The sequence below is a fragment of the Cynoglossus semilaevis genome, chromosome 20 (genome assembly GCF_000523025.1).
Source record: "Cynoglossus semilaevis isolate Cse_v1.0 chromosome 20, Cse_v1.0, whole genome shotgun sequence".
In the NCBI taxonomy this organism is placed as follows: domain Eukaryota; kingdom Metazoa; phylum Chordata; class Actinopteri; order Pleuronectiformes; family Cynoglossidae; genus Cynoglossus; species Cynoglossus semilaevis.
Window position 1 is genome coordinate 3866566 of NC_024326.1, and position 25668 is coordinate 3892233.

The following is a 25668-nucleotide window of genomic DNA, read 5'->3' on the forward strand; positions in this document are numbered from 1 at the left end:
ATTATTTAATTATTCATCAATGTTAATAGTCGTTCCTAACAATGTATATACAATATTGAACAACAATATGAATCAGTCTACAGTCCTTAATAATGCATTTGTCAGTTGTGTCAGCCGGCCTGTCAGTCATAGACTTATTTACTGCCCTGTGCTCAGTGAGGCTGGTGTGACAAGTCTTACCAGAAGTTTGCTGAACGACATGGTATTTAAAAAAAAAAAAAATACAATGGTTTGTACCTTAAGATAGGCCTTACTACACAGCTGAGCCATGGATGGGGTCTAATGTACCAACATATATAACATATATACATATTTACATATATACATATATAACAACATACATAGCTAAAAGACAATTCTGTTTTATTTGACTTTTATTTTATACTTCATTTCCACTGTATGTAAATAGTCTAGCAGACATTTTGTTTTGGCATGTTGCCTTAAATTCCCATTTGAAAGATTAGAACTGTTTGTTCAAGCGGCACTACTTTTAAACATCAGTAATTATTTTTATGCTGCTCCAAATATATATATGAGATGCACAAGGGATTTTTTTGTGCCACGTCTGGCGGCTTATTTTTTCCCCCGGTTAGCTTGCGGCGCATTCATTGTAAAAATGAAACAGTTTGTGGAACGTCAACTGAAAAAAACTCCACTTTCTTTAGGCTGACTTACAGCTTTGGTGTTACTACCAGTAAGTCATGATGATTCAGCCGTAAGACATGTTAATGGTTGTGTCTCGAGGCCTGCACTGACAAACAAAGACAACAGTGTGTTATGTCAAAGAAGGTCATTGTCTGATTTTACACAGACAGTCTATTTTAAGGCGGCGGGACTATTTATTCTATTCCCTGATTAATTCAAACAGACAGTTATAGAAAATGGAGGGAGAGGAGCGTGCGGAGGGGTGGAGGGAGGGTATTATTGGAATTCTTTGGGTTCAAATCACATCATACAGTTTACAAAAAGACACATTGTGCATTGACCCAGATAAATAAAGCTGGCAGTGAATGATCTGTGTTTGCCGCCGTGCACAGAATCTCTGATGGGAAAGAATTGTTATATATCTGAGTGTTATCAGCCTATCCTCAATGTCTGTCACTGATCTGCGTAATAACTGCACCAAACATACATCACACTGGAACATGTTGACCCAAACTGGGTCCTGACGTGGTAAGAATTCATTTTAAGTGACTGATAAGTATTTTATTTTATTATATTTTATCAAGATAAAGTGATTATTCTAAACGAAAACCAAAGAATATCTGTTTACATTTTTGGTATTTGGTTTTCTTATCACAAATAAATAAAAGTGCAAGACTTTTTTCTAAAGCAATTAAAGTAATGCTTTATCCAAGAACAGTGCCAGCTGTAACATAATTAACTGTTAACCTCTATTATGGTTTAATTTTCTGATTTTAAATGTTTTTAAACTGATGTACTATAAAATAGTTATTATATTATAGGCTTAATGTCTTAGATAAACGTATTTCAATCACTTAAAAAACTTGATGAAGCAACAAAGTACCAGCTGTTTGATTAAGCAACTGTATAAAAATAATTACATATTTCATACACAACAGATCCTGTCCATTTTATTGGTTATATTCAAATCTGTATCGACGTACATTTAAAAGCTAGCAGTAGCCTAAAACATTTGCACAGTGCTACCTTTCCATTTTGGTATTCCATTTTACTTTAAATTTTTCACTTGCAATCTATTGTATTTGCCTGTCATATAAACCATGGAGTGGTTTTAGAGTACTTGAGGAGTACCACATTACTTAGCACTGGTGATGTCCATACAAACATAAATAAACTTGAAAGACTAGCCATGTTTTGAAAGACTAGCCATGTTTTTTCTTTTAACCCATTTGAACAAACAGCACAGTTCAAACTGTCATACGACGGCTACTGAAATGATTAGCATTCCTCCGCAAATGTGCACAGATGTGAGCTCACAGAAGAATTCTCAACATCTGCGGGGCCATCCTGACCCCTCCTCATATAATTCTGGCTCAGGAAAGGACAGCGATCACAGGAGACGCTGTTAGCACTGCCGTCCCAAAGCAAGAATGCAAACAGCTCTTCCAAGAATTCCCAGTTGAGGACTTTTCTGGAATGTCCTAATGAGACTTCTGTGCTGTGTTTACAGTTTCAGATGGATGGCAACCCTGCAATCTGCCCTGCCAGCATATCATTATCTGGCCTCTTCAGGGGACACAGAGTCACAGCAAGAGTAGGACATTTTTCAACTCCCTGACCAGGCATTTAGATATTTGTTCAGAGGCTGTATTACTTTAAAACACAGCAAGAGGGACAACCACAGACTGGGACTTGACTTTAAAATTAGGCGAGATGTCCAGACTAATTAGAAAACCCTGAGAAGCTGTGGCCTTGTTTAATTAAAATTACTGTTGGATTGACTTTAGAGCTCAAAATGACTGTTTCTGACAGACACATTATGTCATAACTCAGACGTTTAACACTGTTTACACATTATGTCATAACTCAGACGTTTATGCAAACGGCTTCAATGAAAACACCACTATCTGTATGTGTGTGTGTGTGCGGTTGCATGAGTGTGTGTGTGCGTGTGTTTTGCCCTCCCAGCTGACAGTATGTCCTGATCTTTCTGGTTGAGATTAGAAACACAAATATGAACTCAGACTTTATCGGCCTCCTCAGATTAGAAGAATGTCAGAACTGGACCATCTGTATAAATAAAAATGTACAACATACATTTGTATAAACCTAGACTCTTAGTGTAGTTATGGCCGTTCATTATTTAACAGTAACTACTCTCCACAAGCCAAACATTCAGCTCTGAGTTATAACGATTTTCATGGTATGTAGATACTGAGTACCAGCAAGACATATTTACACAAGACATCACTACAATCATTGTCGTCCAATAATAATGGATACTGATGATAATCCGTAGAACATAAAGACGTCACACCAGTTTCACTTTAGCCACATTTCTAACAGTGTTTTTGCTTCCTGAATGTGTTCGTCTGTGAGGAAGTGACTCCAAAATTAGATTCAGAGAACCAAGTCCTTTGTGAACCATATCTGATTGACATGTGTGTATTACATCACTAACCAATCCAAAGGAGCCTTTCATCAGTCAACACCAAAAGGAACTCAGCTGTTTTGACAATTCAATATTTACTTTTGACATGTCCTGGATCAGTGTTTCTCAACTATTCACATCACTTAACATTATCAACAATATCTATCCCTAATGGTGCCCCCTAATGACCAGAGTTAAATACAGCAGCACAGTTCTGCCCTGTTCACTTTCCTCACAATTGTCACTAAATGATCAACTTCCATTCTCTGTCACTATTAAAGGGTAATTCAGTTTTTTCTCCCTTGTACCATAAGCTGGAAGTTAGAGGTTGTTACACAGTAGTTGAAGATTCCTGTTACTGTTTCTCACAGGCTAATTTCCTGCCGTTAACAAAGGCACACAGTAAAAGTAAGGAGTCCACACATGTTTAAAATTTCTTAGAAACTCACACCATCAGTACTCCAGCTGGGAAAAAAACAAAAAGAACTATGACTTATGCAGTGCCTGAAATGTGGGAAAGGATGTACAAAGAATTCCACCTATTATTTCTTTCTTAAGAATTCCAGTCATGTGAGCAAGATGGACGTAACAGGATGTGTCTCAGGGTAGGAGGAATTTGACCTTGTAACTGCACAACTGACCCACAAAACTGTGAGTGGATGTAGTAGTGTGTGACTTTACTCATTTATCTGCTGGATTCTCGCTCACTGAATGAGTAAACGACATTTCCCATGGACGTCTAAGGAGTCAGGACTGAGGCTGGACATTTAATAAGCTAGGATCAAATAAATTGCTGCTAACACTGCTAACAAATGACAGAAACCTGTCTGTTATCTGTCCCTTCTCATCGGTTTAACCTCTGGCTTGGTGCTCGGGTTCCTGAGGATGCTGGGAAAATTCTGGTGGTCTGTTAAGCTCTAAGAATAAACAGCTCATCCATAGAGATTTATTTCAAGTCTGTGCCAGACAAAATATTCAAATAAAAAAAACACATCTCTTTCAAACACTCGTAACCTTTGCAACTAGTGTTGATATTTATCAGTTGTTTTAGGGATACTAATGGTAATCATTCGATAAGGCAAAGTTGGAAGAATACAGATGATAGGAAACTGGTACAGACAATATAAGTAAAATGTAAAATAAGCTGAGATGGGAGTACTCCAACAGACAGTGATGCTCCAGAGTCTATACAGGAAAGTGAACTCAGGACTCAGTATGCTCTGGTTGACTAAGAACAGAAAACACAGGCGGCAAAGACACAGGCAGAAACAGAAGACAGCTGGGAGGAGTATCCAGCAAACAGAGAGACACATACCAGACAGAAGTCTCATCAGACAGGTGAGGAGGACAGGCCGAGGGACACAGAGGGTGTTAATCACCAGGAACTCAGGTGGGACGAGTGAGACGAGTGAGTAATAAATTATAAATATTATTATGATTAGATAAATACTTTTTAAATATTAGATCAAATTCCATTGTTCCCACTCTGGGCAGATTGTCATGTCAAGGTCAGAGATTGAATCTAATGTACAGTAAAAGACATTAAACAACCAACATTATTATAAATAGTTTGGTTAAAAGGCCCAACGCTGTGACACATCTGTCATATTTTTTGCCATCATTAGCCACATTATTGTCTATCTATAGTAATGTATAGCGAGGCATTTATACCATCTTCACCAACAGGTGGTGAATGTCACACCTTAACATTCCGACATCAGAATTTTCACACAAAAAAAAGAAAGAAAATCTGAATGCACACAAAAAAGACTGATGCAAATACTGCAGTGACAAAGTAGATAATGATAAAGGATTTATACTGTAGACTTTTGTAAATGGCCAATTAATTGATACTAGAGTATGGCTGACATGAGACTAACTCAAACCACTGTATATAAACATCTTTTCTTCCAGCCACTCGTATAACTCTTTGTGTAACAAATCATTTTTGCTCCAGAGGAATTTGGGTCATTCCCACTAACAGACTGTCCAAACACAAGCAAGGCTTTATCTTATCTTTTTGTTTGTAGTCTCTGTTTGCAGTCTCTGTCTTCCTAACGTCCACGGAGCGTTGCCACCTTGTGGCCAGAAGCTGATCTTTCTTTTTTTTAAGCACTTGGAGTATTGTATGAGTTTTTCCATGTGGTCTCTCATGCGGTATGCAACTGGAAACAGAAGACGTCTCCATTATTGTGAGAGTAAAACATGAGTCATGGTTAAAGCATGTGCAGCAAAGAGAACAGTGTAAGCAGATTTTTGAGCAGGAACTCAACATCTGGAAGATTGTTTGAGTTTGGACCAAAGACACATTATCTGATTCTACTTGCTTTCAGAAACCCTGTTTAGAGTTGGTAATAATCTATAATATGATGTTCAAATTAAAGGAGGCACCAAATGGACAACTATGTCACCAACAGGATTAAAAAAGATGTGCTTTTAATGCTGGCAGGGCCCTAAAGAATGCAGGATGTTTTATGAACTGTTAGGAAACTTGACTGATAAATAAACACACACACACACACACACACACACTGGAACAAGCTCGTTTCCCATCCTCTGTTTTGGGACTGTAGAAAGTGGCAGCCATGACAACCAAATACCAAGGGGAGAAAAATGTGCGCACTGCCTGGACGAGCTCCATCCTTCTGGCAGTTGCGCTCAAACTCTTGAATCCCATGACAAAAACAACATTCCTCATCTAAGTGATAGTCTTCAAGGAATTCCTGTTGAACAGAGGCATTACTCGGTGTGCATACTTCGTCGTATTGAAACCATCTGGAGTAACGTGTGAATGTGAATTCTGCTGCAGATCCACACACAAACACGGTGAGACGAGGTGTCTGTGAACGCACATGTGAAACTATGCTCTGTATCTTTTGCACAAATATACTGTACGTGTGTGTGTGTGTGTGTGTATCTGCTGTTATGAGAGCCTGCTCATTTGTTGTTTGTGGTTTGATATGAGATTAGATGCCTAACCCTTCCCAGCCCTGCTGTCTCTGGAGGTACAGCAGGGTCAAGCTCACATGAAACCAAATGTGAAACAGAAGATAACAGAGTCACAGTGCCGGAAAATATGTAATTTCTTTTTATCTTTACTGCAATCTGTAAACACACTGGCAATTACCTTACTTAAACACACCACTTTACATGTAGTACAAATACACAAACAATACTCTGTTGGTTTGGAAATTATGCCAGATTATTTCGGAGTTTTCTGTGTCCATGCATGTTCATCTCTGTCACTGGTAAATCCCGTGGGACTCTGGAAGAGGCCGGGACAGACTGTTAAAAGCCCACTGTAAGATCCCATCAATGGAGCCCTGCTGAGAATATCAAGGCAGGAAAAAACACACAATAGAGAATCACTAAAGCCCACTGTGGTGAATACAGTATATACTGATCTGTAGTACACCCATGATTGGACCGTTCTTCTATTCAAGGGCATTGTAATCTGGAATTTCCTCAATAAAACAATGACCAAAGGGTCACAGCAGGAGAGACTGGTCAGTGCTTTTACCACAGCAAGAGTAAAAGGAAAGTGTTGTAAGTTATCTCTCTCAAATTATTGGTCCAGAGCAAAGTGTTACATGGGAGATCTGCAACCTGTGGCTCCTGAGCCTCATGTAATCTCTTAGTGATGTAACCTGACTGTGCTAACTGATACACCAGACCAAGAGAAACAATATAATGTCACCATCTACTTAGCTTGAGATCAGGCGTGCAATTTTTATATAAAATATATCCATCCATCCATCCATCCATTTTCATCCGCTTATCCGTTACCGGGTCGCGGGGGCAGCAGTCGCCACCCAAATCACATTGCACCGTACCAAACCTTCCTGCGGGTGGTGAGTCCACTGGAAGGTACCAACCGCCCTAACCGGGATTCGAACTTGCCCAGGAGGTGAACCCTGGGGTTCCACACCAATGACAGAGACATTGCCTCTGGGCCAAAGCGCCACTTATAAAATATATAAATATATTAAAATATATCTAAATTATTGTTGTGCAATATTCAGATGATGTGCAATTTTCTGCTTCGTCATAACACTGGTCACAAAACAGTTTTGACTGAGTAAAGGTGAAACTTAAGCCCAGTCCATATGATACCTTCATATGTTTTGTGTCATTGATCAAATATCCTGGTATGTATAATGTCATTCTAACACTTGGTCAGCCTGGTATTTCATGCTGTTATTAAATCGACACAGCTGAGTCAAATCTGCCGCACACACGCCACACCGACACAACACAACCCTACACACCGTGACATCTCACTCCGTCACCCTGTCTGTGTGATGTGACCTCCAGCAGCCATCTTGAGTCTGAGTGTGTGGAATTGGCGTGTAATTGAACCGCACTCACGTCTGCCAGGATGGAGTCCAGTTCATCCTTATGGAGGATGGGCTCAGGGACCGAGGAGCTGGGATCATGGCTGAGTGAGCTCTGGACCACCGGGGACAGCTGGACACAAACACACGGATAAGAAATTCACACAGAAACATTTGACACTTGTTTAATGGGACAGAAATTCTGATAATGATGACCGAACATTTTTTGAAACAAAAACTCCAAATAGTCAGACTTTATAACCACCTTCTCATCTTAAATAGTGTTTCAGAACACAAAAGCAGCTTTAAACGTCAGATCAGATCAGTCAATTCTGCTTATCATTACAGTATTGCAGTTAGCAGGGCTTTAGCTTTTTGTACTGCCACCTCCTGGGTCTTTTTTTCCACTGATAAATGTTGCAAAATAGAAAAGTACTGCAGGAACTACCTGCTGCCAATGAAAACACCACCAGAACAACCTGTGACTCATTAAAATGACTGAAATGTTCTCCCTTTTTGGGTTCTACGTTCTATTTTTAAAACAGTTTCTGCACTCTTGATTAAACACACCTTCTACTGAAAGAGACTTGGCTCTAGAGTGAGCCTCCTGATATTTGGCAAATTCTTTTTTTTTTCCTCTCATAAGCAGCCATGCACTCAGACTTTGACAGAGTCAGACCTACCAGCTCACTGGACTCGGCCTGTTTATCGGCAGAGCTGCTCCAAGATCTGGAGCAGGACAGGCAGATGGATCTTCCTCTATTCAAACACACACAAGAACACACACATACACACACAGAGTAAATGACTTTGCTGTACTGTGTATAATGTTACAGGCAATCAATATGTAATATCTAACACTCAGGAGAATTGAAAAGGAAGAGAGGCTTTCAGATGGCAGCTTAGACTGATTACACAGAGCATGTGTGTAAACCTATACAGGCTCTTACATTCCAACATGACACTACCATGACATTGTTACTTTTTGGATGAAACTCTAATAGAATTTTAATATGGAGGTGATAAAACTGTCTAAGGACAGGTCTAAGGACGAATGAGTGGACGACTCACTTGGAGAAAAGGCAGTGGACGTGGTAGTGCTTTGAACACTGCAAGCATGAAGTCAGTTCTCCTCCTGCGAGGTGGCAAACTCCACACAACTCCCTCACAGCACCCACAGCTTCTCCACCAAAACACTTGGAACATTAAATACACATGTAATACACCAGGCATATATGACGTTGTCAGTTAAATATATTGGTTTGAACTGTTGTGTACTTGGTTTTTGCAGCCGAGTTGTTCCAAAGTAGTTGAGCCAGTTGTGAGGGATGACGATGTCAGTGATGAGCAGAAGGGGGCGTCATGTTCGAAATTTGTGGATGAGCCAATTGTTTGCTCAGGCAGGGTCACAAATGACTATGACAGAAAAGAAAGATTCCTAAAGATTCTCAAGCTTTCACGTAAATGTAACAGTGTTTTTGGGCACTGAAGAGTTCCTTTAAAAATATACTCCATGGTTTATCAGCTATTTACATAATATCACTTACATTTCATAAAAAAATATTTTTTATGAAAAACATATTGTTTACTTTAACTACCCGGTGTAATGTTTGTCTCTTGGGGTCTTACTTGAACAGGTAGCTGGGCTTCCTCTGTTTTCACTCTCTTTCCACTGCACCGTTCACACTGCCATAAACCACTGTCAAAATACAAGGCAAATGTGAGTTTAATACTGTTTTTAAATCAAGCTAAGAATGGAAACATTGACAAGGTTTAAAACGAACAAGTGTGATTTTATGCAAAGACTTTCCAAAGGTGTCAGGAGGGGCAATATTTAATTTATGGTGTTACTAAAACTCTTTGGCAATAAAAATATAACATGTATGATGACAGACATAAGTTACTATTATTCACTAACAATATTTAGAATGTTTAAATTGGCCAAAAAGATGAAAAAAAAACAATATAAAACAATAAAAAATATATACGAGGATCTAACACGGGATCTAACATTACGCTTTCAATCCAATAACGATTGACGTTCATTAGGAGTTTTTTAAGACCAGCAAACTGGAGGATCTACATGAGACTTTACATGAGATGCACCAGAATAAAAATGACCATTTTGTTATAATCGTTGGGTGAAAAATAAAAAAACAGATTGTCTAAAAGCTGATTACAGTTTATAATTGTGAAACTTTTGTTTTTGTCACCTTGGTATTGATGTAAGTGGAGGTTCCAGGCAGGTCAGGTGAAAAGCTCGAGGACAACCATCACAACAAATGAGCTCCCCTCCATCCCTACACACTGCACACTCATCATCATTATAGTGGACCTGCACACGCACACACAGAGTACAACTTTTAGAAAGCTCGGATAAGCCAAGCCATAAGAACTTGAAGTTGTCTCATCCATGTTTGTCTCCACCTTGTGGTGAAGTGCAGTCTTGGGCCTAGATGCTGAACTCTGTGCTTCAGTTTGAGCTCTGGAGTGAAGCTCTCCACTGACGTCGATGCATTTCACGCCAGATCCTGTTCAAAGATAGCCATGGTTTCACCTCTACAACAGACAGACCAGGAGGTTGATGTTCAACATACGAGTCTCACCATCTGAGCTGAACACCTGCTGGATCTGAATGGTTTCTCTGGCATTGTGGATGACTGACAGCTCAGTGGAGGTAGAGGAGAAGGAGGAGGAGAAGGAGGAGGAGAAGGAGGAGGAGAAGGAGGAGGAGGAGGAGGAGGAGGGCCGAGTAACTGCTCTTTTAACTGCTCTTTGAACTGAGGAGGAAACTGCCTCCACACCTGTAGAATAAACGATTAAAATACTGCCATAATTTCGACCACCTGTGTTTATGCTACTTACTGTCTCCAGACGGTAGCTGAGAAGACGGAGCTTCTTCACTTTTCACTCTGTATAATTTCACCTTTCCTACTGAAGAAGAGTAGAGGTTTAAATCCACCTTGAAGGTGACGTTAGTGGACAGATGTCGGGCAGGAGAAACAGAATCATATCACAGCTGCTGACATGAGATAGTGTAGAATTCACCTGGACTGGCACTGGTCTCTGCATGATAGTGTGGGAGCTTTTTGGAACTGTTGTCTCTTCCTTCGTGGCTCCTCTTCTTCACTTGAGGAACTTTGTCGCAGCGAGAAGATTTCTTCCCACTTCTGGAACCTGCATGATCCAAATGAGACTGTCCTTGAAGTGAATGCTATCATTGGTATTAATTATGTTATTTCACCTACTGCAGGTATTAAAATTGACAGGTGGATCTGTAAAACATTTACTAGTTTAGATAAATAAGAAAATATTAAAATTATGGTGTTATTTGTTGAGTGCCTTTGTAACTTTAACATGGTAAGGATGACTGTATTCCTTCCTTATTCCTTTACTTTTCTTTTTATACTCTATCATAAAATTTTTTTTTATTTTTTATAGCACGTTTATATACTTTATTCAGTTGTATTACTACAGAGCTCAGTGTCCACCTACTGGTGTCCAGGTGAGAGAGCAGCTTCTGCAGCCTGGGGTAACTGTCCAGGTTGTAGTCCTTGGTCATGTTGCTCCAGAACGCCTGGATTGTGGACCTGCTCTGGTCCAGGAGCCAGGAGAGGAGCGAGTACATGGCCTTATGAGTTCCTTCTCTTCTATCCTTTTCTAGAATGTCCTAAAATGTACACACACACAAATAAAAAGAATACACAAATGAACAGCAAAGAGAAATAAGTCAAACAAAAATATAAATAAAAAATGCTGTATATGTTACTGGACTCACAGTTGTGTCTTACCTTGAACTGTTGGTCACTAATGATATTTTTGTCCGCCAAACCATGAACCAGAGGAAAAGTGTCGTCTACAGACATCGCAATGTCGGTGCGCAGCTCCCTCAGCCGGCAGCGAAGGCTTGTGTCTCTAAAAGTCTCCACTCTGGACATGGTCCGTGTTGTAAATGAGAGACAGAACAAAGACGACTGCACGTCATGCATGTGGGGCTTTGACTATAAGAGGCGTGTCCTCCGTTATAACAAGTAAATATGTTACAGGACTTGTAGTGTTTCTGTCGTGGTGTTATTAACTGAACTACTGAATATTGACTTGACGTCATAGGATACAGTACATGTTTCTTTTAGGCAGTGAGATTTCTGACAGTTTTTACTGTTATGGTGGTCTTTTAGCAAAGAAAATAAATCAAAATTATTTCCACAAAACAGAGATGCTCTAGATGACCTTGAACCAGGTCAAATAATAATAATAATACAATGTTTATGAATTATACAGTAGTAATGGTGAGCGTGGTTGAGTGAGTTAGCAACGTTGATTTCCTAAGTGTTTCATAACCAGATTTTCTGAAAATGGGGTAAAAACATTATTTATAATTATAATAAAAATCTATTTCTATACCATAAACTAAAGCCTCCCTCCTTCACTGTGGTGATTATTGACCAGCCGAGGTGCGAGACATCCCATAATGAAGCTACTGCCCTCGGCCAACTCAACAGAGGCGTCCTACTCCTACCTCTTGTCTCTGTGGACATCATCTGTCCACTCACAGCACTAACTGTCTCTGTCTCCTGATGGACGCCTGAGGGATCATGTGGCATGTTGTTAGTCCAGGGGAATACCTGTCCTTATGTCACAGCAGCGTGACACGTCAGTGACAGTTTTCTTCTCTAAAAGGTTCTTTCCACCTCAACTTCCCCTTCACTGTTACATTTTTAGATACTGAATCACTGTGTGCAGCTCAGGCCTGGTGTTGTTGAGGCCTCGCAACGGGTGGAATGGTTAGGGTTAGGGTTCGGGAAAGGGTAAGAGTCGTTGGGATTAGGGTTAAGGTAAGAACCGTCATGCTACAGTATACAAATATGAGTCATTAGTTATAAAGATAGGGAGTGGGACCCCCTGAGGGCAGCAACCATGCAACTTGGCCCGTTCACTACTGGCAGAATAGAATAGAATAGAATAGAATAGAATAGAATAGAATAGAATAGAATAGAATAGAATAGATTTGTCATGCTGTGAGTCTTGTGAAAGAATTATACAAATCAGAAGAACATTATACCAACATATTCAAATCTTCTGAGCAGGAAATTCAAAATACATGAATAGCACCGCCTGCAGGCAAGATAGGGGACATCCATATATCCTGTATTCATGCGGGGCGGTGTCCTTGACCGGCGTAAACTAATAAATCTTTCCAAAGAGCCCGTGACCTTTAACAGAGCAGATCATTTATCTATTACATAAATGTTGATGGTTAGGAGAGTGAAGCCCTTTAATTTTTAATTTATTAATCATTAAACATTATTACATTATTCATACTGGTGAACAAGGACCACTGCTACAGAGGGACGTTCACAACATACATATTACATTATTATATACAATGCAGTGCATTACAGAGGATCATTATATGAGTAGTATCGGGAAGAAGAGAGGAAGAAGGAGGGAGGGGTCAAGAGAGGAAAAGACGGAATAGGAAAGACGTGTTCTGAGGGAGGAGTTGTGATAGTAAGTTGGTTTCTGTTACTTCGTTTTTTTTTCAACCACAGTACAGTTTGTTCTATAAAAGTTAAACCCATAGAGATAGAGTGCCACGTTTTACAGCTACTGTTAGGTGAACCTACTAGAAGTTGACTCTGGTGGGAATATCAAATGAGATACGTTTTGTCATGAGATGCTATAGAGTGGATGCTATAAAACATTCTAAGATAGTCAACCTTCTTCCAGAGCATAGAGACCCTGGAGGGCAGGCCAAAGGTCAAAGATCAGATCAGCGTGCATGCGTGCTGCAGACATTCAGACGTGTTCGGCCCCCAGTATTTCTCCTTCTATGTTCAGGCATCATTTTTAGTGCTTTCCCTTTTTATATATAAAAAATACAAAACATAACAGCGAAAAGAACTCCATTTGGTTTTCCCGTTTGTCTTTCTTTTTCATTTTTCCAAACAAGTTTTTCTTTAATTTTTTCAAGTCATTGTGAGAGTGTGTATGTTTGTGTGTGTGTGTGTGGGTGGGTTTTTTACCTTCCCTTTCTCCACCGGTCACTTACATATTGACAAAGTATACAATATTTTACAACTGAACAAGACTGAGAAATAACATTTGATTTGTCCAATCAGATACAAGGCCCCGATCCTATATCCAATTAGAGAAGTCAACTGGAAGCTAACCAGTAGTAAGCAACACAACAAGCCTATGGTGTGAAGGGAGCTGTCCGACCGCAGCTCTGCATTAACATGAGCACCCGCCCTCGGGAACGCTGGGCTCCGCCGGCTTGTCCAACTTGATGTCGATCACTGGGAGTTGATCAGTTGAGGAAATGACTGAGAGAAAATGAAAAAATATTGACTGAAATTATAGCAGGAAAATCCCCTCAGGGTTTTTCCTCCAGGACCACCTTAATAGAATATGTTGATTAATTCTCTCTGTCACTTTTATAGAGCAATTTAGCTGAAACAATCTTATAAAATAATAATAAAATATGTATATATTACATGTGTATTTTATTGTCATTTTGTATTAAATAAAATAAGTAATGATAATATAAAAAATATTTTTGATGAAATCATGATGAAATAACGTCACTTAACATGTCTCATGAATATGTCTTATTTTTATGTCAATCCTTTTTTTTTCTTATCCGAGGCACATGTCATATCCTTTGCAGCCACCAAGCTGTGCTATATCAGTGCACCGAGCATTCCTCTCTTCCTGGCCTTCTGCTTTCTTCCCTATTAGGCACAGGCAGATTTAATGGCCCTTGTCTCAGCAGACAGCAGTCTGGGCAGCTGTGTTTGTAACAGTGCCAGGAACCACTCACAGATTAAAAAAAGCCGCTCGGCTAGAAAGGATACTGCCTTCAGGATTTGCATCGTCCAAGCTCTCCATCCCAGGTAGGGCTGCAGCAACCCGACGAAACAACTACAGGTCGGGAGAGAGGGAAGATGATGAGAGAGAAGAAGAGGAGAAGATGAGAGTTACTGTTGGGGTTATTCACTTAAGGCGACCATTTTTGAGCAGTTTATTAAATTGATATTTCATTACATCCATAATAACACCATGGTGTGTCAATGCAGCAGTTGCAGCTAAAGTCGTCCTGTACCCATCATGCAACAGAACAAAAGTATGAACTCTTGTATTAGACCCGTTTCTATACAGCGTTATTATAAAGTAGTGTTTCACTGCAGTCCTTATTTTATAGAAATGTCCTCAGTGAGATGGCAGGATTGGTTTTAGCCAAGCCAATAAAGCTGAGTCAGCACGCAGGTGAGCTGTCCATAAAATGCCCTGCAGCAATCATTGTTTGCTTTCTGTGATTCAAACCTAATTTATTTTCTCAGATGGTATTGGCTTCTGGGTGGAGGCACAGGGAGAACCGAGGAACTAAGAGATGAGAACAACCAAAAACCATGTGAAATATGGTGAAAGTGCAGGATTTACCTGTTTGACATTGGATCCTGTTTTGGCACTGGTCTCGATAAACATGACATTCAGCTCTTTGGCTCTCTGCTCCCCCTCCTCAATCGTAATTTGCCTGTGAAAAAGTCAAGCAGGAATAATTATGCATCATTATGGTGGGGGTGAATGAAGTCTTTCTGTGCACACAGACGAACGTAGGGAGAATCACCTCTTCTCTTCTAGATCTGTCTTGTTGCCGACTAGCATGATGATGACATCACTTCCTCTCTCTGTTCTGACATCATCAATCCATTTGCAGGTTTGCTGGAAGGAGTTTACATCTGTGGAAGCCATGATTTTTTTTTTTTCATGTTTAGATGCATGCTTTTTATTTATATACACATATTATACAACGGTGAGAATGTCATTTTCCTGCTCACTTGTAATGTCATAGACGACCACAGCTACTGTAGAGTCACGTATGTAACTTGGGATGAGGCTTCTGAAACGCTCCTGTCCAGCTGTGTCCCACAGCTGAAGTCTCACCTGAGAACAGATACGCACAGAACCGCACACATCAGACGGTTGTTTCAACACGCCTCATATGTACCAGGTCGGCTTCATGAGTACACTATTGAAGGGATAAGCTGGTATTAGCTACTGTGCAGGCAGACAGAACACATCCAGGCAAAGAGATGATAAATACAGACTAAGGAAGGGCTGGAAAAGCCAATCAATCACTAGAAATAATTTCTGCCTATTTCTAACAAATAAATCTTGGGATAATCGTGTCACTCTGTAAAGAGAGCAGTAAGAAGACAAATTGAATTCAGGATTAGTCAAAACAGATTTTTGTAAGTAGGCCATTTCTAAATTCTGACTGACTGCCTGTGAATAAAAAAAAGAATGAATTCCATGTACTGCTGCCAAGCATGAGTTTTAAAAAATAATGAAGGCTTCCTACTGTTCGGTCTTCCAGGTACATTGTCTTCGATAGGAAGTCAATTCCAATGGTTGCCTGTGGTGGAGGAAAAAAGAAGAGTAAAAACAGATGGAGAAAACAATATGACAAAGAGCAGTGACTGTGAAGCTGTAGAAGAGACGATTAATGGAATTAGAATTTGCGTGGGTGCCGTGGAGTCATCACTAATCATTTCTGCTTAGACTTCATGGACGTCAAGGAAATGACTGATCTGTGATTTCTCTTTTTTAAAGTGCATTTCTGTTCCAGAAATAATCGTTTTTCAAGGTTTGACTAAAATTCAACATTCAAATTGACTCTTCAAAAACACCAGGTGTGATCTGAACAGTTAGTTCCTGTCACATCTGCCTTTTGAGGAAGCATCAGTTGACATTGTTACTACTTATTTACTACAACCACTTGTCAGCGACATCAATTGGACAAACATATTACACAGCTGCTGAACAGTGTCATGAATCATTTCCTGTGTTTAATGCTTTTCAGCTGTAGATCTGGTCTTACCTGGTATGTGTTGTCAAAACTGTCATACATAAATCTAGTGATGAGAGATGTTTTACCCACTGAAAAAAAGAGAAGACAATTTAGTGGATTATAAAGTGTATAGACTCACATTAATGTGTTATTTTTTCTTTAAATGCAAATCTGGTTCAGATTTAACTTTCTAAAAATGTCAGGAGAAAATCAATCAAGTGGCGATGAACTTATTGTATGTCCATATAAATTACAAAATAAACAAGTAATATTTAGTATTTTTAACTAAGTCATGCACAATGTGGTTCATCAGGAGTTATTGGAACCTTGATTTGCATTATGTGGCTCATACTCTGAAGTGACTAAGAACATGGGTCTGAAAATCTGTTCCAGAAATATCTAAAAAACCTGTGTGGGAAGATGTGATAGAAGGAGAATAACAGAAGACAGACATCTCCACAAAATGACTGTCAACCAGGCTGTGGGCCTTGAAACAACACAAAGACCCGAGACTTGTTTTGAGCCCAGATGGCGACTACTCCAAAGATCAAGGTGAGCCTAGTGAGCTCCATTTTTATTTACATCCCACCCAGAGCCATCTTTAGCACCATTTTGTGTGCTGGGGGACAGGGGCCGAGGAGCTCTCAGACACATCAGGAGCAGCAGGATGTCGGAGTTTTTAAAAGGCAGCTAGAGTACAATGAATGGGGCAGTGGCCGGGCCTGGATTCAGCACCACGGACAGTTCCGTTGCAGCGCAGGCCGCACAAATACACATGGAGGCGCTCGCACACACGTACACGTAGACACAGAAACACACACATTGACACCCACAGTGTACTGCTGTTGTCACATTAGGCCTAATTATGTTCATCCGGCTCTGAATATGACACATCACCCTCTCATAGCTGACGTCTGAACAGGCATCCTGACTCCTTTAACGCATTAAACCACTATCGATCGGCTCCTCCTAAATCTCTGCCAAAACACCAAACAACACCCACATTCATTCCCGGACTGAATACAGCCATTGTTGAATATATACTACAAAGCCGTGGCGCTGTCAAGCCCGTTTTTTATTGAAATATTTGCGGGAGTGAATCGGACACTGCGATGTTTGGAGATGCTCCACCGACATCGCCAGGCTTGGGTGTGTCCCGAACTGACACATGGGGACTGTTTATTATTTTCTCTGTAAAAATAGTAATAATATTAATAATAACACGAGTGCGGAATAAAAGAGAATAAAGTGAACCGTGTTTATTTTCACTTTATTGTCTTTTGGTTAGAAATAAACCTTGTTAGGTGAGGTAAGGCAGCAGTCTGGAGACAGACCGTGCGTATTTGTCGGTCACTGCAGCACATCAAAACACCACATCGACTGCTATGACGCCAAATATCACAATTAGCGACACAAACCGAACTCTGTCACAAAGAAAAGCACTCCGATCAGCAGTATTTTTAAAGTAGATCACAATTATTGCACTCGATTCGAGAGGCGGATGCTGCATTTCTACTCATTTCTCCTCCAGCTCTGGTTAACGCAATTGTCTCAGACACAGTGCCAGGATCATTTACATGGGCGTTATGACGCCAGAGTCAGTCTGCTCATCCTCTGGACCCACACTGAAACTTTCAAAATCAACTCACATACATGGCCTTCGTCATACAGCAATATTTGCCATTAGGGCAGGACAACCCAGAGTCGAACACTGACTCACCGCTCTGCTCCCCCAGAAACACCAGTTTAAATTTCCTCAGAGGGTTCCCCAAATCTCCTCCAGCTGACATGGTGGCAGAAGAAAGCAGCTCGGCCTCTGTTGGTTCTGGGTGTATGTGATGGTATGGCTCCTATGCGTCTTCTCTTCGTCGTGGCTGCGCAGGGGGATCCACCTCTCCTCACAGAATGATGGGAATGCAGCTCAGCATCAGCATCCTCCTGTCACTTCGGGAGGCTACTGCGCATGCGCGACCTCACCTATTTTTCTACCCCGCACCTTTTAATTGGACCTGAATCCATACATTTGTGACGTATGTGGATGTCTAGAGAGGAGTCGGTTTATGGCAGAAAGAGGTTAATCCCTGCATAACATTAAACCCTGAACACGTTTTATTACCTTACTGTCATCACTTTTACATGCAAATTGTATTAAATACAAACATATTTTGTCAATTTACCTATTTATCTATCTGTCTATCATCTTCTATCTAGTAATTATTGTCTAACGGTAGTAAAAAAAAAAACATGCAATCAAATTAATATAGAAGGAGAAATATTATTATATTAATTCTCAAAACAAATGCCCAAAATCAAAGATTTCTGCCTCCTTCTCCTTCCAAAAAGCAAAGCTGCGGTCAATGTATTTACAAATGTCTTCGTTGTCAAAACAAGAAACGTCTGTGTCACTGCTGCTCTCTGGAGGGGCAGCTTGAACTGTAACTTCGGGAACCAGTTGGGCTTCTGACTGGGATGACGATAACGTCGATGGATGCCAAGACTGACCGCAGCAAGATCCTGCTGCTCCAAAGAAACGGACTTTAATGTCCTCGAAGCCGTCACTCCACTGTCTCTTCCCAGACTGGATTTCCTTGATCACAGCCTTGTGGAAGTTAAGAACCGTCTCCCAGGGGAAGCTGCCGACATGGTCGAAGACCTCGAAACAGAGCAGGTGCCTCATTTTCCTCTCTTCTGGGGGCAGATCCTGCTCTAAGATGTGAAAGTATCCCAGCATGAAGAGATCCAGAGTCAGACTGTCATGGTCCAGTAGAACACCGTCCACAGCAGGCAGGAACTGCTCGGGGGAGTAGGTTAGTCTACCGGGACTTAGTGAGTTGGGGGTGGACAAAGGGGACACATGCACATCTTTGAGTGCAAGTTTTTTCCTCCACGTGTTCAGAATGTTGTTGACAGCAACTCGCTGTTGGCAAAACTCAAACATGGAGATGATTTTCTTTGGCGGCGCGGTTTGCTTTGCTGCTCTGAGCGAAATAGCATAAGCCGACCGCTTCCAGTGGCTCAGGAACAGAACGACAATACGCTCTTTCCTCAAGCTGGTAGTCTCCATCACTGGTATAAATGTTTTAGCAGGTTCATAATAGCTCAGCTCAGAGAAGAGGCCTGTGCTGGATTTGTCACTGTTTCCTACTAAAGGCCCATTTGCCGCCTGGTTCTTGAAAGCCTGACTTCCCTTCAACACTCCGGCGAATGGATAAATCCCACCTATCTGACCTTCAAAGTTACACCTCAGGGTTCTGACCGACACACCAGACAGCTGGATCTCCCGCTCCACCTTTTCTCTCTGTGCTCTGCTGCAGCTGTTGGTCTCTAAACGATGGCTGAAGGCAGACGCCATGCCTATGTGAGGAATCCTGCATCCACTAGAGGTCTCCACATGCACTGACAATGCCTCTCGGCCCACATCCATTCCTGAACCATTTTTCAGACCCTGTATCTCTTCAATTTCTTTCACCATGCCACCCATTACTATGCTATTATTCACATATCCTTTTGTATGGCTCAGATTATCTACAAGCACAGACATGCTCCTGACGATCTCGGAAACACGGCTGCACCACAGAGGCAAGGTCAGTTGCATTTTGCCCTGAGCTGTCATCTGTTCTAAGACTTCTTTGTTAAGGGAGATGTTGAGAATGGGATCAGGGAGGAAGGCTCTCAGCTCCTCCGTCAGCCTGGTCAGCTCCAGCTCGTAGGCCTGACAGTGTTTCTGCAGCGACAGCGTGTCGATCTGCTGCTGCAGGTACACCAGGTCTTCCTCGGTCAGGAGTTCACCGAAAGGCCCCAGGACCGCTTTGTGAGCATGGGAATATTTCCAATCATCTGCTGTTATGTAGCCATTAGTCATGTCCTGTTTTGAAAAAAAAAAATAGATTAAAGGACAATTCAGGGATTCAGGGATAGCATTTATGGCTAAACTTTTAGCTATTTTGACTTAAACTTATTTTCACCTATTATTTTGACTAAATCGTTTTTTAATACCATTTTCTGGATGATTATTTTCTTCTTGAAGTGAAATGTGTAATAGGTGCCATTTTCCACAGAACCTTATGAGCACAGTGTCCACAGAAATCATCTGACCTGTTTCCTCTGTATCTCCTCATCCTGCAGCCTGACCTGCAGCTGCCGTACCATCACCTGTCTCTTCCATTCTGCAATGGGTCGTCCGGCCTCATCGTGAGTCGGCACCAGGGAATCTATGTCGGCCAAAATCACATCAAGGACCGGCTCCTTTTCGAAAACCTCCTCATTTTCGAGCCTCTGGAAGTGAAAAGCAAAATAAGAAAGTCACAGAGCCGAGCAAATAGATATGAAATCAGTAAAATCAAATATAACAGCTGTTAAAGGGCTGTTGAGACATATGTTTAACATCCAACACCCAGGTTTAAGAAGAACTCCTCACAGTTGGTCCAGTGAAGACAGCTGTGAGACCAGCCTGTCTCAGAGACCTGATGGACTTGACATGGGACATGAGGCTGAGGTCTCTCTCCAGAGGCCTCAGATGGTTCAACGATGTCACCACTGTGGACAACAGAAACAGAAACGTTTGGAAAATGTCAGGTGCTAAAATACATCAAATATATATGTTTTTAATTTTTTTTAAATGCAGCTCTGAATGTTGAAGGTGGTTGTTGATGACCTGAAGAGGCCAACTGTATATGCTGCATGCTGGAGCCTGTAGGCTGTTTCCTGGCAGCAGGGGCTGCAGTGACAGGAGGACAGGTGAGAGGAGGAGCGTCGGAGTGGCGTGGCAAAGGAAGCACCTCCTTCACTGGCTGCAGGACACACACACACACACACACACACACACACATGCTAATGCTAATTTGACCAATTCAGTATTGGTTAGATGTAAAGTGGTTGGGGGCCAGTTTAGAGAGCCCAGCGGGCAGTATCTGGCCCACTGGCCATAGTTTGCCCTGGTCTGTTCTAATGTATTGCACAGTGTATATATAGGTAATCAAATTAGAGAGTAGATTCACTAAAACACATTTTTTCCAAATCTTTCCAAATTCCTGAGTACTCACCTTGATGTTCTCCATGTCAACTCACTGCAGCAGAACTTTGTCCCAAGAATAACAACAGCGTCTCGACAACTGTCGATGTACGGACACAGAAAAACCATGAACATCCACACAACATTTAAGTCAAACTGGGTACACACCTGTGAGACGCAGTGACTAAATGTCACCAAGGAGATAGTTATCCTTTAACTACTATTTTCCTTTTAGTTGAATTCAGATTAAAACTTTTTCATACAAAGATGAGGGTTTATTTCTCTCTGTCATCTGACTTTTAAAATGATATTAAAGAAAAATCAAAACAGTTCTCAATAACCATGTTTCCATACGCAGCAGCTGATCACACAGATATTACTACATAATTGAGAAAGAAAGAAAAAAAACTCATTCAGTACTTACGTATAAATTCCAAAACGGTGGCTTCACACAGAGAGAGAATAAAAATGAGGCGGTGTTGACGGCGTCTTCACTCGGGAGCTGCAGATAAACAGTAAGATGAAGGAGCAGCATCTGCTGGTTCTAAACCTCAGATGGGGGGCCTTCTTAGTCTGCATAATTAAACAGCTGGGGTTGGGTAACCTGGACGGGAAGTATAGAAGGATACCACTGTACATACTGTATGTCAGGGACACGTGTGTGTGTGTGTGTGTGTGTGTGTGTGTGTGTTGGCACTCAGGAGCTCTACATACAAATCTGCTTGTAGAGTGTTTCCTGAAGTGTCACTTAATAACAAGTCATGGCAGAGATTTGCACTTGAGTTTTATGTAAACATATGATTTAGTGAAACAAAAACATGGCTTCTCCAGTTACACTGTTACCTGCTAATGTGACTGCCATCAAATATACAAGAAAAAACTCTGCAGAGAAGTAACCTTTTAAATGGACTCTAGCCTTTTTTGACTGTAAAACTACGGTACATTATTCCCACCAAATCGCAATCAACATTTTTTCTAATATTCTGGGGGGTTTAAAGTCCAGAGACTATAGATTGTTAGCTTATATATATTTTTATATACTAGTGCTGATACTCAGCACTATTAATTGGCTTTATTGGCCAAAATCTCACTATACAATCACATAGTACTACATCTAGTACTTAAATTATTACTTAATAATTGCGACTAATAACAAGTGTAAGTAAATATATAGACTATAACAAATGGATTTGACAACTTGGTGTCTCATTTGATCCTAATCACAAGTCTCCCAAGTACCACCAGCGGTACTCATACCATAGTTTGGAAATCACTTATTACCATTTTCTTACAAAAAGGCTGAGCAAATAACACCAAAGTTTAGTTAAATAAATAATATAAATAATTCCTCTGGGGCCAGCGGTGCTAAGCCTCTCAGAGCCTCCGTGGAAGTGCTCTACACCATCAGTACACACGCACATAAGCTGAGCAGACAGATATAGAGACAGAGTCACAGACCGTGGTTAAATATTTAACGTTCATGACATAGAAAAGATCTACAGTACCAACCAAACTTATTGTTCATCACTGGTGTGCTGTAACCATAGACTGTAGCTCAGAGCCTGATGGGAGGTGACTGCCCCTCGCTCCTGTTAGTGGGGGATTATCTGGACCGGTCCCACTGCAGCAGTGGAGCGTACTGTAGGTGAGAGGATAATCAATAATGGAAGGCAGCTGCACAAACACACAAACGTGTTCACTTGGAGCAAAACTGTTACACAACAGGCATGAAGAGAACACAGCGTTTCTTTTTGGTCAAATGCTTTATCAGCAAAACACAGTCCAGCTGGGGCCACGCCTCATGTTGTTTCAGTGTTGGACTTGAACCTGATTAACTTTGGATTTTTTTTTTTCTATATCAACCATAATTTAAAGGAAAGAGGTATGGTGGGGTTGATTGAGGTGATGTAAGGTGAGGCAGGGGGAGGCAATGCAAGGTGAGGTCAACCTTAACTGAGCTAAGATAAACTGAGCTGAGCTCAACCAAGATTAGACCGGCTAATGTAGAAAAAATATCCTAATAAAATGTGAGATTAGCTACAGTAGTGCCAGAAAGCATAAGATAAGATAAGATATACGATACGATAAGATATACGACACGATACGATGCGCTAGGCTTGGATAAGGTAAGGTGAGGTAGGATAAGTGGAAGTCAGCCAGGGAGAAAAGACACGTGATATGTGGGTGAAAAAATGAGGTAGAGAGATTGTATAAGGTTATGAAAGTAGGGTAAGATAAATGGTGCATCAAGGTAAAGTAAGGATAGATAGGTAATATAGAGAGGTCAGGAAGTGCTAAGATAGGACAAAGCTTGACAAAAAGGATGATCAATCAATTCATTCATTGGTTAATTAAGAAACAACTTTCAGAGATGATGCTGCGGTCGATAACACTGTTGCGGTTATTTTGTTCATCACCCAGAGACTTGCAGACAAGCACAGTTTCACAATGTATGTTCATTTTTCGACTTACACCTGCTCAGTAGAAGCTGCTCAGTAAGTTATTGCACAGCTGTAACTCAAATCTCAATTAAACACATGACACTCAAGTGCTGCATAAGCTTCAACACTCATTTATTTATTTATTCGCCATGTTTTTTTGTTTGTTTGTTTTTTTCTCTCTTCACAACTTTTGTTATGTGTCTACAGATATGAGGAAAAAAAATCCCAGAACCCTGCACAGATAATTGTGGACACTGAGATTAGGACTTGGTCACAGGTCTGGGACCGTCCACAGTGTCAGTCCAGCTCAGAGCAAGAGTGCAGGCCTAGAACCGTCAACCTGCTCCACAACCACAACATCCTCTAGATGGCGCTGGAAAAGTCCTAGATTGATCCACGATCAGCACTGTTTACTCTGAGGCGACGCCTTACGAGGCACTGGGCAGGCTACTTCCATTCTTCATGGTACACAGAGAAAGAGAGAGTACACATCATCCGTGTGACAAGACGTGATACGGTTCATCTCCAGTTATATACAAGACAAAGCCAAGAGGAAGAGTTCCAGTTTAGTCATTACAAGGATGAGGGAATGACAATACTTAACAAGTAGCACTTGAGGGAAAGGGGGGTGGGGGGCGCTGTTCCCATTAGCAAGCAGTAAGGCAAGATAGGAGGACAGAGTACAGCAGAAGAAAAAAGTGGACCGACATGCTGTGATCCAGGTGACGAGTAAAAAGCAGCCAAGATGAAATAATCTGTTGGAGCTTCAACATTTACTGGCTAGTGCATTACAAGTATCTGAACAGTATTTCATTTGAATTTTTCGGTATTACAGCTGGAAGCATTGCACAACATGTGCCAGTTTGAAATCCAAAGAAAAAAAAAAGAACAGCAAATTTGATGCAAAGATTAAATTGCACAATTTTAGAATCTTCAATCTCCACACACCTTTATATGACATTATTATGAACAAATTTTCACAAATTTACTTTGTGTCCGAGTGCGATATTTCAGCCACATCATTTACCCTTTGTAGGTTATCTTTGTGTCCGAGTGCGATATTCCAGCCACATCATTTACCCTTTGTAGGTTCAATAAATAAATCTTTCTCATCTTGTTCTGTTCCAGCAGACATAATAAATAATTAGGCATTTAGAATAACAAATAAAGCAGACTGCACCAAGATGACCCTGAAGACTACTTTTCTCCTCACACAGATATTTGGTCAGATGTGAAGTATTATGAATTATTTAGATGTTGTTTTTTTTCTGCGGCTCTAAAGCATCAGGGCGATCTGCTCAGCAGGTTGGTCGGCCTGTGGCAAAAAATACTCCCTAAATACTTCTCTGCCCATTGGCAGCAGGTCAGTTTTGACACTTGTAAAGTGACTGTGATTTGAAAGACAAAATGGCTGACAGACCACGTCTTTCACTCAGCACTTGTACACAGTGTACAACTGAACTGCTTTTAATTAAAAGTATACAAAGTAATACTCTATAAGGGCAATATTCGGGGTCACCTTGAGCTGCAGAATGATGCAGATGCAAGTAAACGCAACCTGAAACTGTACGTGACACAGAAGTCATCACAACACACGCGCTACATCATATGTCACAGGTGTGTGACACAGGCATCAAGCTGTTGAAATATTAAAGCATCTACAGTCATTTAAGGATTACAGAAAAAACTGAAGTAAAGCTACTTTTAAAATCCAACATACACTAAAAGCAACAGTGATAATATTTACTCATCAAAGCAAAACATACGGTAGTTTGTCAATATAAAAAGTAACATCTTATTTACATAAAAACCTCACCTCCAGTCACGTACTGTGTAACTAACGTCAGAGTAGATGGAAAAATAAAGGGGTGAAAAAGAGGGAGAGGAAAAACAGAGAGGAGAAGAAAAGGGAGGCACTATCTGGTGCAGCCCACACTGGCTCAAAACAAACT

At 40.8% G+C, this 25668-nt stretch overlaps 3 protein-coding genes across 6 annotated transcripts; all 3 read right to left on the reverse strand.

The window, feature by feature from the left end:
* Positions 1-5394: 5394 nt before the first annotated feature.
* Positions 5395-12360, reverse strand: aire (autoimmune regulator). The gene is made up of 11 exons (XM_025052410.1): positions 11202-12360; positions 10906-11080; positions 10459-10587; positions 10276-10341; positions 9624-9816; positions 9040-9109; positions 8689-8826; positions 8482-8606; positions 8099-8169; positions 7445-7551; positions 5395-6402 (listed from the first exon to the last, which is right to left on the reverse strand). Exons 1-11 carry the CDS (start codon positions 11397-11399, stop codon positions 6319-6321), a joined length of 1356 nt encoding a protein of 451 aa, XP_024908178.1. The 5' UTR covers positions 11400-12360; the 3' UTR covers positions 5395-6318.
* A 320-nt stretch (positions 12361-12680) lies between these two features.
* rab6bb (RAB6B, member RAS oncogene family b) lies at positions 12681-18123 on the reverse strand. Its single transcript, XM_008333995.3, has 8 exons — positions 17985-18123; positions 16295-16353; positions 15776-15829; positions 15252-15357; positions 15041-15152; positions 14854-14947; positions 14268-14334; positions 12681-13709 (listed from the first exon to the last, which is right to left on the reverse strand). Exons 1-8 carry the CDS (start codon positions 18052-18054, stop codon positions 13645-13647), a joined length of 627 nt encoding a protein of 208 aa, XP_008332217.1. The 5' UTR covers positions 18055-18123; the 3' UTR covers positions 12681-13644.
* A 395-nt stretch (positions 18124-18518) lies between these two features.
* On the reverse strand, positions 18519-25656 carry espnlb (espin like b). 4 transcript variants are annotated; one of them, XM_017042087.2, is made up of 8 exons: positions 25533-25656; positions 22785-22914; positions 21700-21879; positions 21307-21375; positions 20919-21054; positions 20682-20800; positions 20360-20539; positions 18519-20129 (listed from the first exon to the last, which is right to left on the reverse strand). In XM_017042087.2, exons 4-8 carry the CDS (start codon positions 21319-21321, stop codon positions 18555-18557), a joined length of 2025 nt encoding a protein of 674 aa, XP_016897576.1. In that variant the 5' UTR covers positions 21322-21375; positions 21700-21879; positions 22785-22914; positions 25533-25656; the 3' UTR covers positions 18519-18554. The 4 variants fall into 4 exon arrangements, with proteins under 4 accessions (XP_016897576.1, XP_024921799.1, XP_024921801.1 ...); XM_025066031.1 differs by having other exon boundaries at positions 20919-21375; XM_025066033.1 differs by lacking the exons at positions 21700-21879; positions 22785-22914; positions 25533-25656 and having other exon boundaries at positions 21307-21683.
* Between the last annotated feature and the right edge of the window lie 12 nt (positions 25657-25668).